Raw genomic sequence first — 16,288 nt, forward strand, 5'->3', positions numbered from 1 at the left:
GGCCATTACCCCAACCCATCACTGCTGTGGTGCAGGGACTGGAGGCAAAGGGAGGTGAATGTTGGGACATCCTTTTGGCCATCACTTCAATCCATCATTATTGTGGCACAGGGAATGGGGAGATGGGTTTTGGGGCATCCCTTATGGCCATCACTTCATCATTATTGTGGCACAGGGAATGGACACATGGGTTTTGGGGCATTTCTTATGGCCATCACTTCAATCCATCCTTATTGTAGCACGGGGAATGGAGACATAGGGAGATGGGTTTTGGGACATCCCTATGGCCATCACTTCATCATTATTGTGGAACAGGGAATGGAGATGTGGGGAGATGATTTTTGGGACATCCCTTATGGCTATCACCCCAACCCATCACCGCTGTGATGCAGGGACTGGAGGCACAGGGAGGTGAGTGTTGGGGCATCTCTACGGCCATCACTTCATCATTATTGTAGCACAGGGAATGGAGATGTGGGGAGATGGGTTTTGGGGCATCCCTTATGGCCATCAGCCCAACCCATCAGCACTGTGGTGCAGGGACTGGAGGCACAGGGCACCAAGGTACCTCTTAGAGCCATCCTCAGGGCAACATCCCCCTGTTCAGCCCACCTGTGTGCTGGACAGGTACCTCAGGCCCCGCTGGACACTCCCCTCTCCTCTCATCCACCAGTCGCACTCAACCCTGCCTGGTAGTAAATGAGCAACAAAGTAGCTCGGGGAGGAATTTCCAGCTCAGTGAGGAGTTTACAGGCCGGTGATTAAAAAATAGTTATTAAAAAAAAATTAGACAGAGAGCTAGGAAAAAAAAAATAAAAAATAAAAAATTAGCTGTGCCGCCGGCACGTCTTCCAGGATCTGCCGTAACAGATTCGTCCGAGCCGGTTAACGGTATTTGCGGTTTGCAAGATGCTACATGTCTGGGGAAGATGACAGACACGTTATTATCACCTCTCGCCTGAGATCTGCCCCAACCTGTCCCAGGATGCAGCTCTGCAGCTGCTTGCTGGGGAGTGCAAGGAAATTAGCAGCCGGAGGCAGCGCTTTTCTTTCTCCCTCTCCCTTGCCAGGCCAGTGGCTTTATTGGGGATCCATTGACTGCAGTCCTGGACACGTCTTGAGTAAAGCTAATGAGAAGGCTGGAATGTAGGAGAAGAGGAGGAGGGGAGGATTTGTGGAAAAAGCAATTGTTGAGCAAATCATTTCCTTCTAGAGGGAAAGGAGGCCTTGGCTGCGCCTTCCCCAACAGGCAAGTCTAGACGCTTAGGTGTCAACAGTTGAAGATAAATAAGATTTTATCGGCTCCAAATCTGTTGGGACACATCCTCCTAGCGGTTCTGCTGCCCAGGGATGGCCAGGCGAGATGGACTTGGCCAGGAAGGCTTTCCAGCAGAGGATTCAGGTTATTTTTTGTGTGAGGCTGTCAGCATCCATGGGGAAAATCACCTCTCCCTGCTAATTTCCTGCATGGAGAGGCAGCCCTGGGGCTGAGCAGCCTCTGGAGCCATCTCCTGGTGCTCTCTCAGGGTGGGCAGTGGTGGATGCTGAGGCTCCACATCCAGGAGCCATTGTGGGGCATTCACTCAGTGGCATCTTGTGGTGTCCAGCACATTTCCTTGGGGCAGCAGCACCAGGATAACCATGGGGAAGCCTCACAGTGGCTGGTGGCACCATGGGGTGACTGATTTATCTCCTGTTCCATCTGGCAGTGGTTCTGCATGGTCTCATCTCACCCGAAAAGCAGCTGCATTTCAAACACATCCAAAGGCCCTTTGTGGTACCAAGCTCTTGGGGAAACAGAGCTTAGAGATTATAGGTTGCTAGGAGTTAAATAATTTGGTTTTTCCATTTTTTTTTTTGCTTATTCCTGGTACTCTGGACAGACAGCAGTAGCAGGGAAGGGACAGAGACAGAGCTGGCATCACAGTATCAGCCCAGAAATTGGGGACAACACTGAAAGCTGCAGGAAATCCCAAAGGAACAGAGGTTCTGTGTGTTTCCATAGGCTCCCAGGGAGATTGTCAGTGCTGCTGCTGCTCTGTGCTGGTTCAAGCAACCCAGCACCCACAAGCCACAGAAACCATTTGTGTTCCTCAAACATAAATGAGGAATACTCAATAACAGACAGTCTCTGGTGTTTTCCAGGAACAGAGGTGACCTGAGTCCTAACATAACCAAGGAGACAGACACCAGAGGTCCCCAGGGTAGAAAAGGGTGTGGAGACACAGACAGGAGATGCCCAGAGCAGAACATACTCTGGCTTCTTTGTAGGTGTGAAAGAATCCTGGAGCTGAGGTCTGGACATGTCAGGAAGGGGCTCAGGTGCCTCAAAATGTTGTTGCTATGCCTGGCAGCAAGCTGGCCACAGCTCAAGTGACCTGAGCTTTGGCTGTGACCAGCTGCCATGTCCTGAGAGGTCAGTTTGTCTAAACCCTGCAGAACGGGAAGGATGTGGGTGAACAGACTGAGGTTCCCCTGTGCAGGTGGCAGGAACACAGCCGTGGCACACAGAGAGCCAAGCAGCAAGGCAACCATGCTGGTTTGAGATTAAATCCCATCATTTTGATCTCTGGGCTCTGCTCTGCCACTGCCTCATGTCACACTTGAGCAGCACGTGGTGCCTGTGGTCCCTGCAGGGTGCTGTGCAGGGTATGGCTGTGCTGGGAGGCACCAGGACCTCAGGTGATGCAGCAGAGATGTGCATGAGGCTGATAACTATCAAATACAGATAACAGAGGAGAGAGATGTCTGCTCAGGGACACTCTGCACGGTGCAGGTTTTACTTTCCTCTACAGAGAGTGTGCATTGCCAAGCTGGGCATGCAGAACCTCCTGGCATCCCAAAAACACAATGCTGGTTGTCCTAGTGGCCAGGAGCAGAACCTTCTGGCACCCCAAAAACACGGTGCTGGTCGTGGTGGCCATGAGCAGAACCTCCTGGCATCCCAAAACCACATTGCTGGTTGTGCTGGTGGCCATGAGCAGAACCTCCTGGCACCCCAAAAACACAGTGCTGGTCGTGGTGGCCATGAGCAGAACTTCCTGGCATCCCAAAAACACAGTGCTGGTTGTCCTGGTGGCCATAAGCAGAACCTCCTTGTGGCATCCCAAAACCACATTGCTGGTTGTGCTGGTGGCCATGAGCAGAACCTACTGGCATCACTAAAACACAATGCTGATTGTCCTGGTGGCCAGGAGCAGAACCTCCTGGCACCCCAAAACCACATTGCTGGTTGTGCTGGTGGCCATGACCAGAACCTCCTGGCAGCCCAAAAACACAGTGCTGGTCGTGGTGGCCATGAGCAGAACCTCCTTGTGGCATCCCAAAACCACAATGCTGGTTGTCCTGGTTGCCAGGAGCAGAACCTCCTGGCATCACTAAAACGCAATGCTGATTATCCTGGTGGCCATGAGCAGAACCTCCTTGTGGCATCCCAAAACCACATTGCTGGTTGTCTTGGTGGCCAGGAGCAGAACCTCCTGGCACCCCAAAAACACATAAAACACATTGCTGGTTGTCCTGGTGGCCATGAGCAGAACCTCCTGACATCACTAAAACACAATGCTGGTTGTTCTGGTGGCCATGAGCAGAACCTCCTGGCATCACTAAAACACAATGCTGATTGTCCTGGTGGCCATGAGCAGCCTGGCTCTGTGAGACTCTCAGCCCTGGCTGCAGCTGGAGATTGGCACAGGACGGCTCCAGAGGGAGAGGAATCAGCAGCACAGCCTGGACTTTTCTTGCCCAGAATTATCAGCGGGGAGTTCCTTAAAAGAATAGTTTGTTATTGTGGAGGGATCTTTGAAGGCGATCCCGGAGCTGTTGGGACATGATAAGGTTATCAGCAGAGGCAAGTCTGCACGGAGCGGCCGCCTTCCCCCTGCAGGGCATCACTCTGCTATTTAACAGAGATTTATCCATGTCATAACATGGTATAATGAGAGAATTTGTTACCAAAGAACTTGCCATAATGCACCTCTGCTCTTCCAGAGCAGTTATAGTTCCCAGGCATGTTGAGGGCTGCCCGGGAATGTCTACATGAAAAGATCCTTTGACAGGAGTTGTCAGTATTTTAACACCTGGCAAGGAAGAGCCCCTCCAAATAACCCTTGTTTTGCCACGGTGGCTCCTCAAAATGAGGGTGTTGAACCCCATTTTGTGGTGGGTGAGTGGGTCCCGTGGGCTGCAGCCACATAGGAGTTTCCAGCCAGGCAGAGCAGAGTCACCACGTTGTGAGTGGAGCCCACACTTCCAGCTCAGCCCTGAGAATCCCTGAGAATCCCTGCTGGGGATGCAGGATCACACCCAGGAAGCCAAGCAGGCCATGGAGTCAAGGTGTAGTCAGCATCATCCGGTATGAGTGCAAAATTTGGGGATTTCTGTAGGGGTTTCCGAGCATCCTCTCTTGTTGGGTGAGTCCAAGTGCCTGCAAAAATAAGGATTAATTCTTGTTGTCAGGTTCAAGTGCATGTTGTACCTTTCAGCCACCACCCTCCTGTGACCACAGCATCCTTCTGCTCCCCCAGCACTGAGCAGGATCTGATCTTGGCACATCCAGGACACCCCATTGATCAGGTTCTGATCTTGGCACACCCAGGACACACCACTGAGCAGGTTCTGATCTTGGCACACCCAGGACACACCACTGAGCAGGTTCTGATCTTGGGACACCCAGGACACACCAGCTGAGCTGGTCCCTGCATCTGGCCACCACCAATGCAGTGCTGGAGCAGCTGCAGGAGCTGCTGCTGTTTGCCTTGGCAGATCCTCTGCCCTTTATGTCTTCCCAGAGACCACCTTAATGAGACAAACCCAGATATGGTTTCTGTTTTTTGCCCTGTTCCTGTCCTCATGGTGGGAGCAGCTTGCTCAGCCATGGGTGGATCTACTCCTGTATCCAGTGCAGCAGGACTGGGAGAGGCAAATCCTTCTTGCCTGACCCACAGCTGCACTGGGACATGTCACAGCCAGGAAAACTGGGGACTGAGCCATCACTGAGCCCCTGAACACCCTCCAGCCCTGTGCTGAGCCCCTGTTTTGGGCAGCCCCAGCTCAGGAACTGCCTGGCACAAGGAGAGCAGAGCCTGCCCTTGGCACACCTGTATTTGGATGGCTCAGGACAAGCTTTAACATCCCCACAAACGTTCTCTGCACGGTGGTATTTTTTTGGCACCGGGCGCTGTGTTGTGGGGATGAGATAAAATACCTGGAGCAGGAACATGCCCTGCCATGCAGGGATGGGCTGCTCCGAGCACAGGGGTGGGCTGGTGTACAGCAAACACATTCCTTGCGAGGTGGAAAACAGCGTGGCACGGCTGGGGTGGAAGGGAATTGCACATCCCTACAGCTGGGCAGTTCCTGGAAGGTGAAGGACAGGCTCTCCTTCCCCTCCTTCTCTGGAGGGGCACAGGCTGCAGCCCCCAGATCTTCTCCCATCCGAGTTTGCCACTGAGCAAAACTCACTGTGTCCTCACGGGGAGGAATTTGGTGGCCACACACCATTTTCTGCTCAGCAGTGACTGCTGGCACTTCCTGCAGCTGCCACAGAGCATCCTCCTCCCACAGCCAGCCCAGACAGTGGTCCCCATCCTGTCCCCACCCTGTCCCCTCCATGAACCACTGCTGCTGCAAAGGATTGAGTCAGGATCAGGGCAAACCCATCTGTGTCAGAACTCAACTCCCAGGTCCTGCCTAATCACTGTGACAGTGTTAATGGCATCAAGCATGATTTGCTCAGGCTGTGGTGTGTCAGTGCTCTGAGTGCTCCGTGTGTTAGAACAGACTCAGGATTGTTTCCAAAACGGGCTGAGTGATGCATGAATGAGGGTTATGGTGATTTCCAGTGAGATTCCCTCTGTCTCAGTGCAGTGGTGCCAGAGCCCTTGCCCATCAGGGAAATCCTTCCATGCCCCAAGAGGTGGCTGTATCTGGTTTATGTGGGTGAAATTGTCAGATTCCAACATTTCCAGGATAAAGGGAAGAGAAGGAAGCCCTGCCTTTACATCAGAGCAGCAGAGGAAGCTGAGGTTGGATGGGGCAGCACCCTCCACCCCACCAGTGATGATGCTCACCTGAGGGATGTCTCCTGTTTTCCAGTACTCCCCGCTGCTGAAGAAGCTCTACTGTCAGATCGCCAAGACATGCCCCATCCAGATCAAGGTGTCCACCTCACCTCCCCCGGGCACCATCATCCGGGCCATGCCCGTCTACAAGAAGGCAGAGCACGTCACCGAGGTGGTGAAACGCTGTCCCAACCACGAGCTGGGCCGTGACTTCAACGACGGTGAGGGCTGCATGTCCCTGGTGTCACCACCCTCCTGTGCTCAGGATGAGCACCCTGGGCAGCCATGGCTCTAACTGCAGGTTCTCCTTGCAGGCCAGTCAGCCCCTGCCAGCCACCTCATCCGGGTGGAAGGCAACAACCTGTCCCAGTACGTGGATGACCCAGTGACGGGGCGGCAGAGCGTGATGGTGCCCTACGAGCCCCCTCAGGTACCCGGCTGCTCGTGGTGGGGACAAGGACCAGGAGCCTCCCTGGTTTGGGGTGCTGGGCCCAATGTCCCCCTTGCCCTGGCACATCTGAGACCACTCTGTGCTCGTCCCCTGGCACACTCCAGAACCTGCAGGTCCCAGCCCTGTGAAGCATCCAAGAGCAGCCTGGTCTTGTGAAGCGGGATGTGATGGGATATCCCCTCCACTCCTTCCCTTGGTGCCCCCACAGTCCTTGTGCAGTCCCCTTTTTCCAGCTGGGACCATCCCCAATGTTCCCCTGCTCATCCTGCCAAAGCACCAGCCCTGTGCCAGAGGGTCCAGCCCTGATTCTTCACTCCATGGGGATCCCAGCCTGCCTCCCCTCCTCTTCTTCACTCCATGGGGATCCCAGCCTGCCTCCCCCCATCACTCCCCGTGGATCCCATCCTGCCTCCCCCCATCACTCCCCACTCAGCGCCTGCTCTCCCCTCCCGGCCAGGTGGGGACCGAGTTCACCACCATCCTGTACAACTTCATGTGCAACAGCAGCTGCGTGGGAGGGATGAACAGGAGGCCCATCCTCATCATCATCACCTTGGAGACGAGAGAGTGAGTGGCTGTGGGAGCAGGGTTGGGCATCCCTCCCATCGAGGGAGGGCTGGGGAAGAAACCCTCCCTTTCAGGGAACATCCCCAGGTGTCAGAACTCAGCGCATCCCTCTGGGTGTCCAGAGTTGCTGAGGACCCCATCAAGGGGCTCGGAGACCCTGGCACGTTGCCCAGAACACCTGGGGATTTGATTGTGACCCTTGGAGCAAGTTACCAGCTTTGTATGAGGACATGAAAGTCACACAAGTGTGAATAGTATAATAATAAAATTATCACTGGGTGAAAATGTAGATTTTAGGATTTTTGGAATGGGGGTTATGGGGACAAGATGAAGGAACTTGGGAATGTCCAGCCTTTCTCCTTCTTCTTCTTGTTCCCCATTTTCTGCAGTGATGTTGGCCCTTTGGATTGGTTTAGAGTAGAGGTGCACTGTCTAACATAGGTGATGGGTATTGGGAATTAAGTGTAAATATGTTATATGTAGTTTGTAGTATAAAAGGACAACACAGACTGCCTGTGGCTGCCCTGCTGAGCAGACCTCGGCTGGGCAGAAAGAAAATTTTATAGATAAGAATTGATAAACAACCTCAAGACCAAAAAGTGAAGAGTCCAGACTCATTCTTCAGCCGCACGGGCTGAAACAGAGACATCCTGCACATCTCAGAGCAGCAATTAACCACCAAAACCCGAGACTCAGGGAACGGGATGGGGCTGCCCCAGCTCTTTGCACAGCAATGCTCCCTCTGCCAGCTTGGAGAGGGGCTGGCACGGAGGGACCAGGGCCTGGTCAGATGGAACCTTCCCCTGCTCCCAGCTGCTCAGGGGCTCGCTGAGGGTCTCTGGTGTGGTTTCTGCCCTTCCCAAGGGGAAGCAGGGCCACTGACTGTGCTGTTCTCCCAGCGGGCAGGTCCTGGGGAGGAGATCCTTCGAGGGGCGGATCTGTGCCTGTCCTGGCAGGGACAGGAAAGCTGACGAGGATCATTTCCGAGAGCAGCAAGCCCTGAATGAGAGCACGGCCAAGAACGGCAACGCCAACAAGCGCAGTGAGTGCCCTGACAGGGGTGGGGGGCTCGGGACACCCAAAATCCCTGCCCTCCACAAGCCTGGGCTCAAATCCACACTCTGAGATGATGCTTTGACCTTTCTCCACTAAATCTCATAAGCCGGACCCCGACCCTCTCCTCACAGAGCCTGGGCATGGCTCTCATGGCTGGATATATAAATTCATTATTGACAATAACAAAGGGACACTCCCATGCCAGGCCCCAAGGGAATGGTTACCTTTTTTTACAAAATTATCAACAAAATAAGAACTATTTAATAAACCTAAAATAATCAGAAAAAAATACCTCAGGAGAATCAGCAACATGTACAGTAATATAAACAAAAGTCTATTTCTCCTATGAAATCACCTTTCATGGCCTTCCATGTGAAGTCTTAGCCATGTATTCATAACTTTCAAAACAGAGCTTGAAAACACAAAAAAAAATACACACAAAAAACCCCCACAAAGCCCCACCAGATTATATTTTCCAAAGCTATGATTATGGTAATCAAACAACTTTTAACTTACCAATAAGCAAATAACTTTTAAAATGTTCAATGTACCACAAAAAATTTAGCTTCATAAACTTGTTCATAACATCGTAACATTCCCTGTTTTGTATGATGCATAACCTGAATTTTTTAATAGAAAAGAAACGTTCTCTGATTTTAAAAAATACTAATTTTAATCCTGTCTCCCACAACTCTATCAATTCTCTTCTCCTCTCCTTTCCAGCCTTCAAGCAGAGCCCCCAGGGCATCCCAGCGCTGGGCACTGGCATTAAGAAACGGAGGCACGGGGAGGAGGAGATGTACTATGTGCCTGTAAGTGTGGGTGAGCTGCAATGGGGTCAGAAATCCATTTGGGACAGTGGTGGGACATCGTCCCCTCTGCCAGAAACACCTTGGGCGGGGGGATGTGGCTCCTTAGGACAGTAGAGGCCTTGGGAATAGGAGTAAAAGCATCCATGGAAGCACATGTCCAAGGGATTGGGGCATCCCAAACAGTCCCTGGCCACAGTGACAGTAGTCTGGGTGGAAAAAAAAAGGGAGCATGAGGAATTGGCCAGGTGGGACGGGAATAAAGCAAAGTCCTGGTGTTGTTCCCTCCTCCAGGTGCGAGGCCGGGAGAACTTTGAGATCCTGATGAAGATAAAGGAGAGCCTGGAGCTGGTGGAGCTGGTCCCACAGCAGCTGGTGGATTCCTACCGGCAGCAGCAGCAGCAGCTCCATCAGAGGCAGTGAGTCCTGCCCCAGCCCCTGAGACCCCCCAAAACTCCATGAGACCCCCATAGCCCCTGAGACTCCCATAGGCCCTGAGACCCTCACAGGCCCCAAGACTCTCACAGGTCCTGAGAACCTCACAGCTTCTGAGACCCTCACAGCTTCTGAGACCCTCACAGCTTCTGAGACCTTCACAGCTCCTGAGACCCCCACAGGCCCTGAGACCCCCACAGGCCCCAAGACTCTCACAGGTCCTGAGAACCTCACAGCCCCTGAGACCCTCACAGCCCCTGAGACCCCCACAGGCCCTGAGACCCCCACAGCCCTGGAGACCCTCACAGCTTCTGAGAACCTCACAGCCCCTGAGACCTTCACAGCTCCTGAGACCCCCACAGGCCCTGAGACCTCCATAGGACCTGAGACCCCCACAGTTCTGAGACCCTCCCAGCCCTGGAGACCTCCACAGCCCCCAAGACTCTCACAGCCCCTAAGATGCTCACAGGCCCCAAGACCCCCATAGGCCCTGAAACCCCCACAGCCCCTGAGACCCTCACAGCCTCTGAGACTCCCCAGTCCCTGAGATCCCCCCAGTCCCTGAGAACCCCCCAGTCCTCCAGGCCTCTGCAGCCTCCTGAGACCCACACAGTTCTGAGACATCCACCATCACTGAGGCCTCCATCATCCCTAAAATCCCTACAGTCCCTCAGAGCCCTGAAGCTCCTCAAGCCCCTGCAGCTCCTGAGACCCCCACAGTCCCTGAGACCCCTAAAGCCCCCTCAAACCCCTGCAGCCCTTCAAGACCCTCACAGCCTTTGAGCACCTTTACTAGGGAGGCTGGATGGGCTGGGAGGGAGCTCCAGGCCAAAGCAGGGCAGCTCCATCCCACTCATCCCAGTCTGATCAGAGTGTTCTCTCCCAAAACAGGAGCCAGCTGCAGACACCTTCCTCCTACGGCCCCGTCCTTTCCCCCATGAACAAAGTGCACGGAGGAGGGATCAACAAGCTGCCCTCTGTGAACCAGCTGGTGGGACAGCCTGCCCAGCACGGCTCCAGCTCTGCACCCGGCCTGGGCCCCATGGGTACGTCCTCTGTCAGCAGGCTGGGCTCTCCCTGCTCAGAAATGGGGTTTATTACTGATGTCTTGATTTCTGGGCCCCTCCCTGGGGGTTCCCCTGTTGGGGAAAACCCTCATGGAGCAGTTCTGTGTCAGGAAAAGGAGATGCACTGAATTTTTTCGGTTATCTTTTCAAAACTTCAGCACATTGTCTACACCAGACTTTGAGCACAGGAAAAGCACCCCCAAAATGATGTACAGATGTACAGATGTACAGTTTCAAGGTCTTTTAAAGTTGCCCCATCCAATTAACTTTTAAAACATGCTTTATTTTTTTACCTATCTACCAATAACTCATCCCTTGTCTGTCCACGTAACCCAAAACTGCAGTTTTCCTTGACCAATCACCCTGTGCCACCAACAGTGCAGAAAATGGAGTAAATGAAGAAGAAGAAGAAGAAGCTTGGGACAATGCCCAATGCCCTCTATCTTGCCTCCATCTACTACATACCAAAAATCCCAAAACCTAACTTTCTCCCCCAAGTGACATACTATTCTACTCTCTATAATATATTTCACACTTTTGTAGACTCTAATCTATCTTGAAGTCCTGGAAGTTTTCTCCATGGGTGAGGGTCAAAGCCAGTGCTTCTCTGGGGATCAGAGCAGAAAGAGAAATATTCCCTGTGCAGGATTCCCACAGGTTATCAGGTTTGGGTGGTTTCTAATGGGTGCATTTGTTGCCACTGCCCAGGACCTGGAATGCTGAACAGCCACCCCATGCAGAGCAATGGAGAAATGAACGGGGGCCACTCCTCCCAGCCCATGGTGTCGGGGTCCCACTGCACCCCTCCTCCACCCTACAACGCTGACCCCAGCCTCGTCAGGTAGGGAAGGCACCTGGTGTCCTGTCTGTGTGTCCTCTGTTCCTCGCTGTGTCCCTCGCTCTAACCTTCCCATCTGTCTGGCAACTGGTCAGCTGGCCACTGGCCCCAACTGAGAAATCGCTGCTGCTCCTCTCACCTGAGCAGCAGCACCTGAGCAACCAAAGCCCAGCTACCAATCAGTCAGGAACCTCCACTGCCCTCATACACCTTCCTGATCCCTGATCAATTAGAAATTAAGTACATCCTAAAGAGGGTCTTGTCCTACCTGTCCAATGGCACGTAGCTTTATGAGCTTCCCTCTTCCCCTTCCAGCAACACCTGGAAATGGCTATGTGGCTTATTTCAACCAGAAATGCATTTACAGCTCTGCAGGTTTTTCATGTTTTGGCCTTTAAAAAGACCACGGATGTTCTGACAGACCTTGGGCCAGCATCCACACAGGGCAGAGCCCAGGCCATGCCCTGATCCCCCTACCCAGTAGCTTGAGCTCCCTCATATTGTATGAGTTCCTGAGCCAAAATCTCAGATAATCAGGAGGAAAACATGTGTAGTTTTAGGTATGAACACAACCCCACAGTGTGCTTTGACCTTAGTGCCAGTGGAGCACCCATGGAGCTCTCCACATCCCCCACCTGCCATGGTCTGTCCCACAGAGATGGGACACAGCTGTTGTTCATGAGAACTTAATGCCACTTTATTTTCCAAACTTTCTCTGCAGTTTTTTAACAGGATTGGGGTGTCCAAACTGCATCGACTATTTCACCTCACAAGGGTTACAGAATATTTACCACCTGCAGAACCTATCCATAGAGGTAAATGCTTTGGGGAGATCTGTTCTTATACCACTTGTTTCCCACACCTGTTGGTCTGAAAAGCAAGCCTGAAAGTGTTTTGGAGGAAGGGAAACCTGTGCCCTAGCCCCTCACACAGAATGTGTTCCCAGGATTGGTGCCTGTCACTCCTGTCCCCTTGATGGTCCTTTGGAGGTAGCTATTGCTCAGGCCTTGGTGAAAATCACAACCAGTCCCAAAAACCCACAACAAATCTCAGCTTCCTCCAGACTCTCAGAAACAACAGAGATCAAAGATCCCCAGGCCAGAGCTCAGGGAGATTTTCCACCTATCACAGAGAACACAGCTGAGGTGCTGAGTGTGCCCCATATCCCACAGAGCCAGCAGGGACACCCCACAGCAGCTCAGGGAGGTTTAATCTGGTCTCACCTCTTCCCCTGCTAATCTTTAGAATGAAAGAGACTGAAGTCTGGAATGAAATAGCCCAGATCAGGTAAAAGCAGGAAAAAGTATGGAGAGGATGCTGGAAATACCTGTGTGTGCCCAGAGCATCATCCTCTGCTGCTGGTACCAGGGGTGGCACCGGAGCTGCTCCCCAGCCCATCACAGGAACAAGAAAAAGGAAAACAAAAAATAATCCTGAACCCTTTGAGCCATGGAAAACCCTGTAAATCCCCGAGTTGGTGTTTTGATTGAGACAGAGCTCCTGCCCGACCCTGTTTTGACCTCGTTTTGCCCCAGGCAGGTGTAGCAGTGTCTCTACCTGGCAGCTGCAGCATCCCGCAGGAGAGACGATGATTTGTCACTGGTGGCTGGGGCCAGTTGTGTAACCTGAGCCTGGTTCTGGACCATTTGCTGAACTAACTCCATGACTGCCTGTCAGCTGTCCACGGGAACGTTTAGGAATGGCCAAAACTTGTGTCAGGGCAGAGCTGTGTGTCTGAGTCTTTTGTAGCTACTAATTGCATACTCGCTGTCTGCTCCAGTTAACACTCCCGTGAGTCTCTGTGCTGGCATTAACACGGACCCCTGGCAGCTCCCCCCTGTGCTGGTGTGTGTCCTGGCACATGTCCCCAGTCTGAGGTCACCCACCTCAGTGCTGGAGGCTGGTGCTGCTCCAGCCTGCTGGGCCAGGACCAGAGCAGAGGGCAACCCAAGTGCATGGCCACAAGGATGCTCCACACGCTGCTCTGCAACCTGTGTTCAAGGGGAATGATCCCTTCCTTCCTCCCATTTCCACATCAGTTTGATGTGAATCCCTCCCAAAACAACAACAAGAATCTCCAACCTGCAAACCTGCAGTTACTTGGTTACAAACGGGAAATAACCCAGGGTGTGGTGGTGCTCACAGGGGTCCCAGGATGAGGGAAGAGATGAGAATCTTGACTCCATGTTTCAGAAGGTTGATTTATTATTTTATTATATATGATATTAAAAGAAAATTATATATTAAAACTATACTAAAAGAATAGAAGAAAAGATTCCATCAGAAGGCTAGCAAGGAATAGAAAGGAATGATAATAAAATCTTGTGACTGACCAGAGAGTCCAAGACAGCCAGACTGCGATTGGCCATTAATTAAAAACAACCACATGAGACCAATCAAAGATGCACCTGTTGCATTGCACAGCAGCAGATAATTATTGTTTACATTTAGTTTCTGAGGCCTCTTCTCAAGAGCTTCTCAGGAGAAAAAATTCCTGGCAAAAGGATTTTTCATAAAATATGTCTGTGATGCCCAGGGGAGGCATCCATGGCCATGGGTGCATTGGGATGCATCCAAGGCCATGGGTGCACCATGATGGACCCATGGCCACGGCGGCAGGTCCAGCTCTGCCGTGTTGGGCTTTGCACCCATGTTTTCCCCCAAAAAACAACCTGGGCCTCTCTCCTGCTGGTCCAGCCCCATTCTGCCAGCCGTGCCTCAGCAGCGTTGTCCTTGCAGGATCTCGCAGCACTGAAGATCCCGGAGCAGTACCGCATGATCATCTGGCGGGGCCTGCAGGAGCTCAAGCAGAGCCACGACTACGGGGCCCAGCAGCTGATCCGCTCCAGCAGCAGCAACGCCTCCACCATCTCCATCGGCAGCTCGGGCGAGCTGCAGCGGCAGCGGGTGATGGAGGCCGTGCACTTCCGCGTGCGCCACACCATCACCATCCCCAACCGCGGCACCGCCGACGACTGGGCCGACTTCGGCTTCGACCTGCCGGACTGCAAATCCCGCAAACAGTCCATAAAGGAGGAGTTCACGGAGGGAGAGATCAACTGAGGGGCTCCGGACGCTGGCGGGGTGATAAACCCCCCTCCACCCCCTCAAAAATGTGTTTGCAGCCTTGGGCACCTGGAGAAGTTTAAGTTTGTTGCATCCAGGGGAACTGCGGGCCCTGAGCCAGGCAGGAGGTGCCTGCCTGGGGAGGAAACTGGAGGTGAGGAGGAGGAGGAAGGAAAGGAGGAGGGCAGCCGAGCCAGCTCAGCAGCCAGAGTGGGGTTTCTGCGTGCCCACGGCACAGGAGGCACTGTGTGGTTTGTGTTTTCCTGGAGCATCCCTGCATCCAGCAGTGTAAGGACGGCACGTTTTTCTCATCCCTGCTTGCCGTCCGTGCTCTTCATGGTGTCCCAGACTGAGAGGGCTTTGCCACTGCAACAGACTCAGCCCTCACCTGACCTGTGCAGGGACTGGTGTGAAGCCACATCCTGCATTTCCATGGACTGCCAAATGCACCCCTTCCCTCAGCAGAGTCAGAAAAACCCTGTTTGTCCATTACCAACGTGTTCTTGTACTTAAAAGTTGGTGTATATAAACAGAATGTACATACAGTAAACTCGCTGTGCTGTAAGGAGAAAGATTTATTTTCATGTAAGCTATAAAAATTGATACTGACTCCCGAGACACTGCAGTGTCATGTAAATTAATTCCATGTTGTAGCATGTAAACATGCAGACAATCCTTATCTGTTCAAATCTCAGTTTTTTCCCTCCTCTGAATCTCTTGCATGCAGTTGTGGAGGAGGGGGAAAGCCAGTGATTGTCCTGGGATGTCAGAGGTCTGGATAATCCCTCCCTGCTCCCTTGGGGAGTTTTGTTGACAGGTCAGACCCGACAAGCTGGAATGTCATGGTGTAAATTCCATCTTTTTGGAGCACAGCATGGACTGGCCGACCAATTATCTTCTGTTCCTCGTCATTTTCCCCAGCTGCGATTTCTCTGTTGATTCAGACTGGGGAAAAAAGCCTTCACAGACAGCAAGCACACAAATAGGTGTGTTCCCTCCCTGAATGTTTATTCCCTACACTTTTGGGAAGGCAATGTCCCACAACAGGTCTTGGAAAGGCACTGAAGTCTCAGGAGCTGTTGCTGTGGGAGGGAGGGCACGGAGCTGCATTGCCCCCTCAGCCCTGGGTCACTGGACATTTTGAGGGGACCTGCACAGAGATGACGCTGCCCAGCCCATTCCCACTGCTGCACTCTCCCTCTGGAGGCCTCCAAAGGCAGCCCTGCACCTGCTTCCCACCACCCCCAGGCTGAGGAAGGGGCTGGATACCCTTCCCAAAGCCCTGCACCCTCTAAACAAGGGCAGAAGTGCTGAAATCCCACCAGGGCTCACCTGAGATGTGACTTCTCCCCAGGCAGGCAGTGGCTGCTCCCTCTCCAGGGGGACAGGAGTGTGACCACTGGATGGAGGAGGCTGGGACCCTCCTTCCAAGGCTTTGTCTGGGTGTCCCACAGCAGCTCTGAGCCTTCAGCTGCCTCTTGTCCCTCCTCTTCCTCAGAGTCTGGCGAGCTGCAGGTGCAGTCACCATCCCTGAGGCCTCACACCACAGGGATTGGGAATCTTTGGGATTGGGAATCCCCTGGTGTGGCTGACAGTGATCTGTGTCCCCAGGAAATGGCTCAGTAAAGCACTTTAATGCTTTAAAGCTTTGGCAACAACCACTCACATTTCCAGTGTTCCCGGGGCTGTTCCCAGCAGTATTAATGGATCACTCTGTGATAGGAATTGTATTTTTTGTAATGTTATCTTTGGAAAATGTGTTATTTTTATAGCTGTGGTTACTCTTTGTTTTGTTTTGGGTTATTTTTTTTGTTGGTTTGTTTTTGCAACACAATAAAAGCACATGTGGGAATTACTGGATTTGGAAATTAAAACTGGACAGAAAGTGCCCTCTTAACCCAGAGTAAACCTTCAACTGTAGGACCTCAAAGCTACTG

General features: G+C 52.6%; 1 protein-coding gene across 3 annotated transcripts in view; it reads left to right on the forward strand.

Annotated features, from left to right (window-relative positions):
- TP73 (tumor protein p73) overlaps positions 1 to 16,203 on the forward strand; it is a 32,564-nt gene extending 16,361 nt beyond the window's left edge. The window contains exons 5-14 of one of the 3 annotated variants that reach the window (XM_063177063.1): positions 6,097 to 6,283; positions 6,377 to 6,492; positions 6,971 to 7,080; positions 7,980 to 8,122; positions 8,860 to 8,948; positions 9,240 to 9,364; positions 10,272 to 10,426; positions 11,156 to 11,288; positions 12,007 to 12,100; positions 14,025 to 16,203. In XM_063177063.1, coding sequence (XP_063033133.1) covers positions 6,097 to 6,283; positions 6,377 to 6,492; positions 6,971 to 7,080; positions 7,980 to 8,122; positions 8,860 to 8,948; positions 9,240 to 9,364; positions 10,272 to 10,426; positions 11,156 to 11,288; positions 12,007 to 12,100; positions 14,025 to 14,348 — 1,476 coding nt within the window. In that variant the 3' untranslated portion in view covers positions 14,349 to 16,203. The remainder of the gene's footprint in view (positions 1 to 6,096; positions 6,284 to 6,376; positions 6,493 to 6,970; positions 7,081 to 7,979; positions 8,123 to 8,859; positions 8,949 to 9,239; positions 9,365 to 10,271; positions 10,427 to 11,155; positions 11,289 to 12,006; positions 12,101 to 14,024) is intronic. The other 2 variants (XM_063177064.1, XM_063177065.1) reach the window with 2 other exon arrangements.
- Positions 16,204 to 16,288: the final 85 nt, after the last annotated feature.

Source organism: Melospiza melodia, chromosome 26 (assembly GCF_035770615.1).
Source record: "Melospiza melodia melodia isolate bMelMel2 chromosome 26, bMelMel2.pri, whole genome shotgun sequence".
NCBI classification, from domain to species: domain Eukaryota; kingdom Metazoa; phylum Chordata; class Aves; order Passeriformes; family Passerellidae; genus Melospiza; species Melospiza melodia.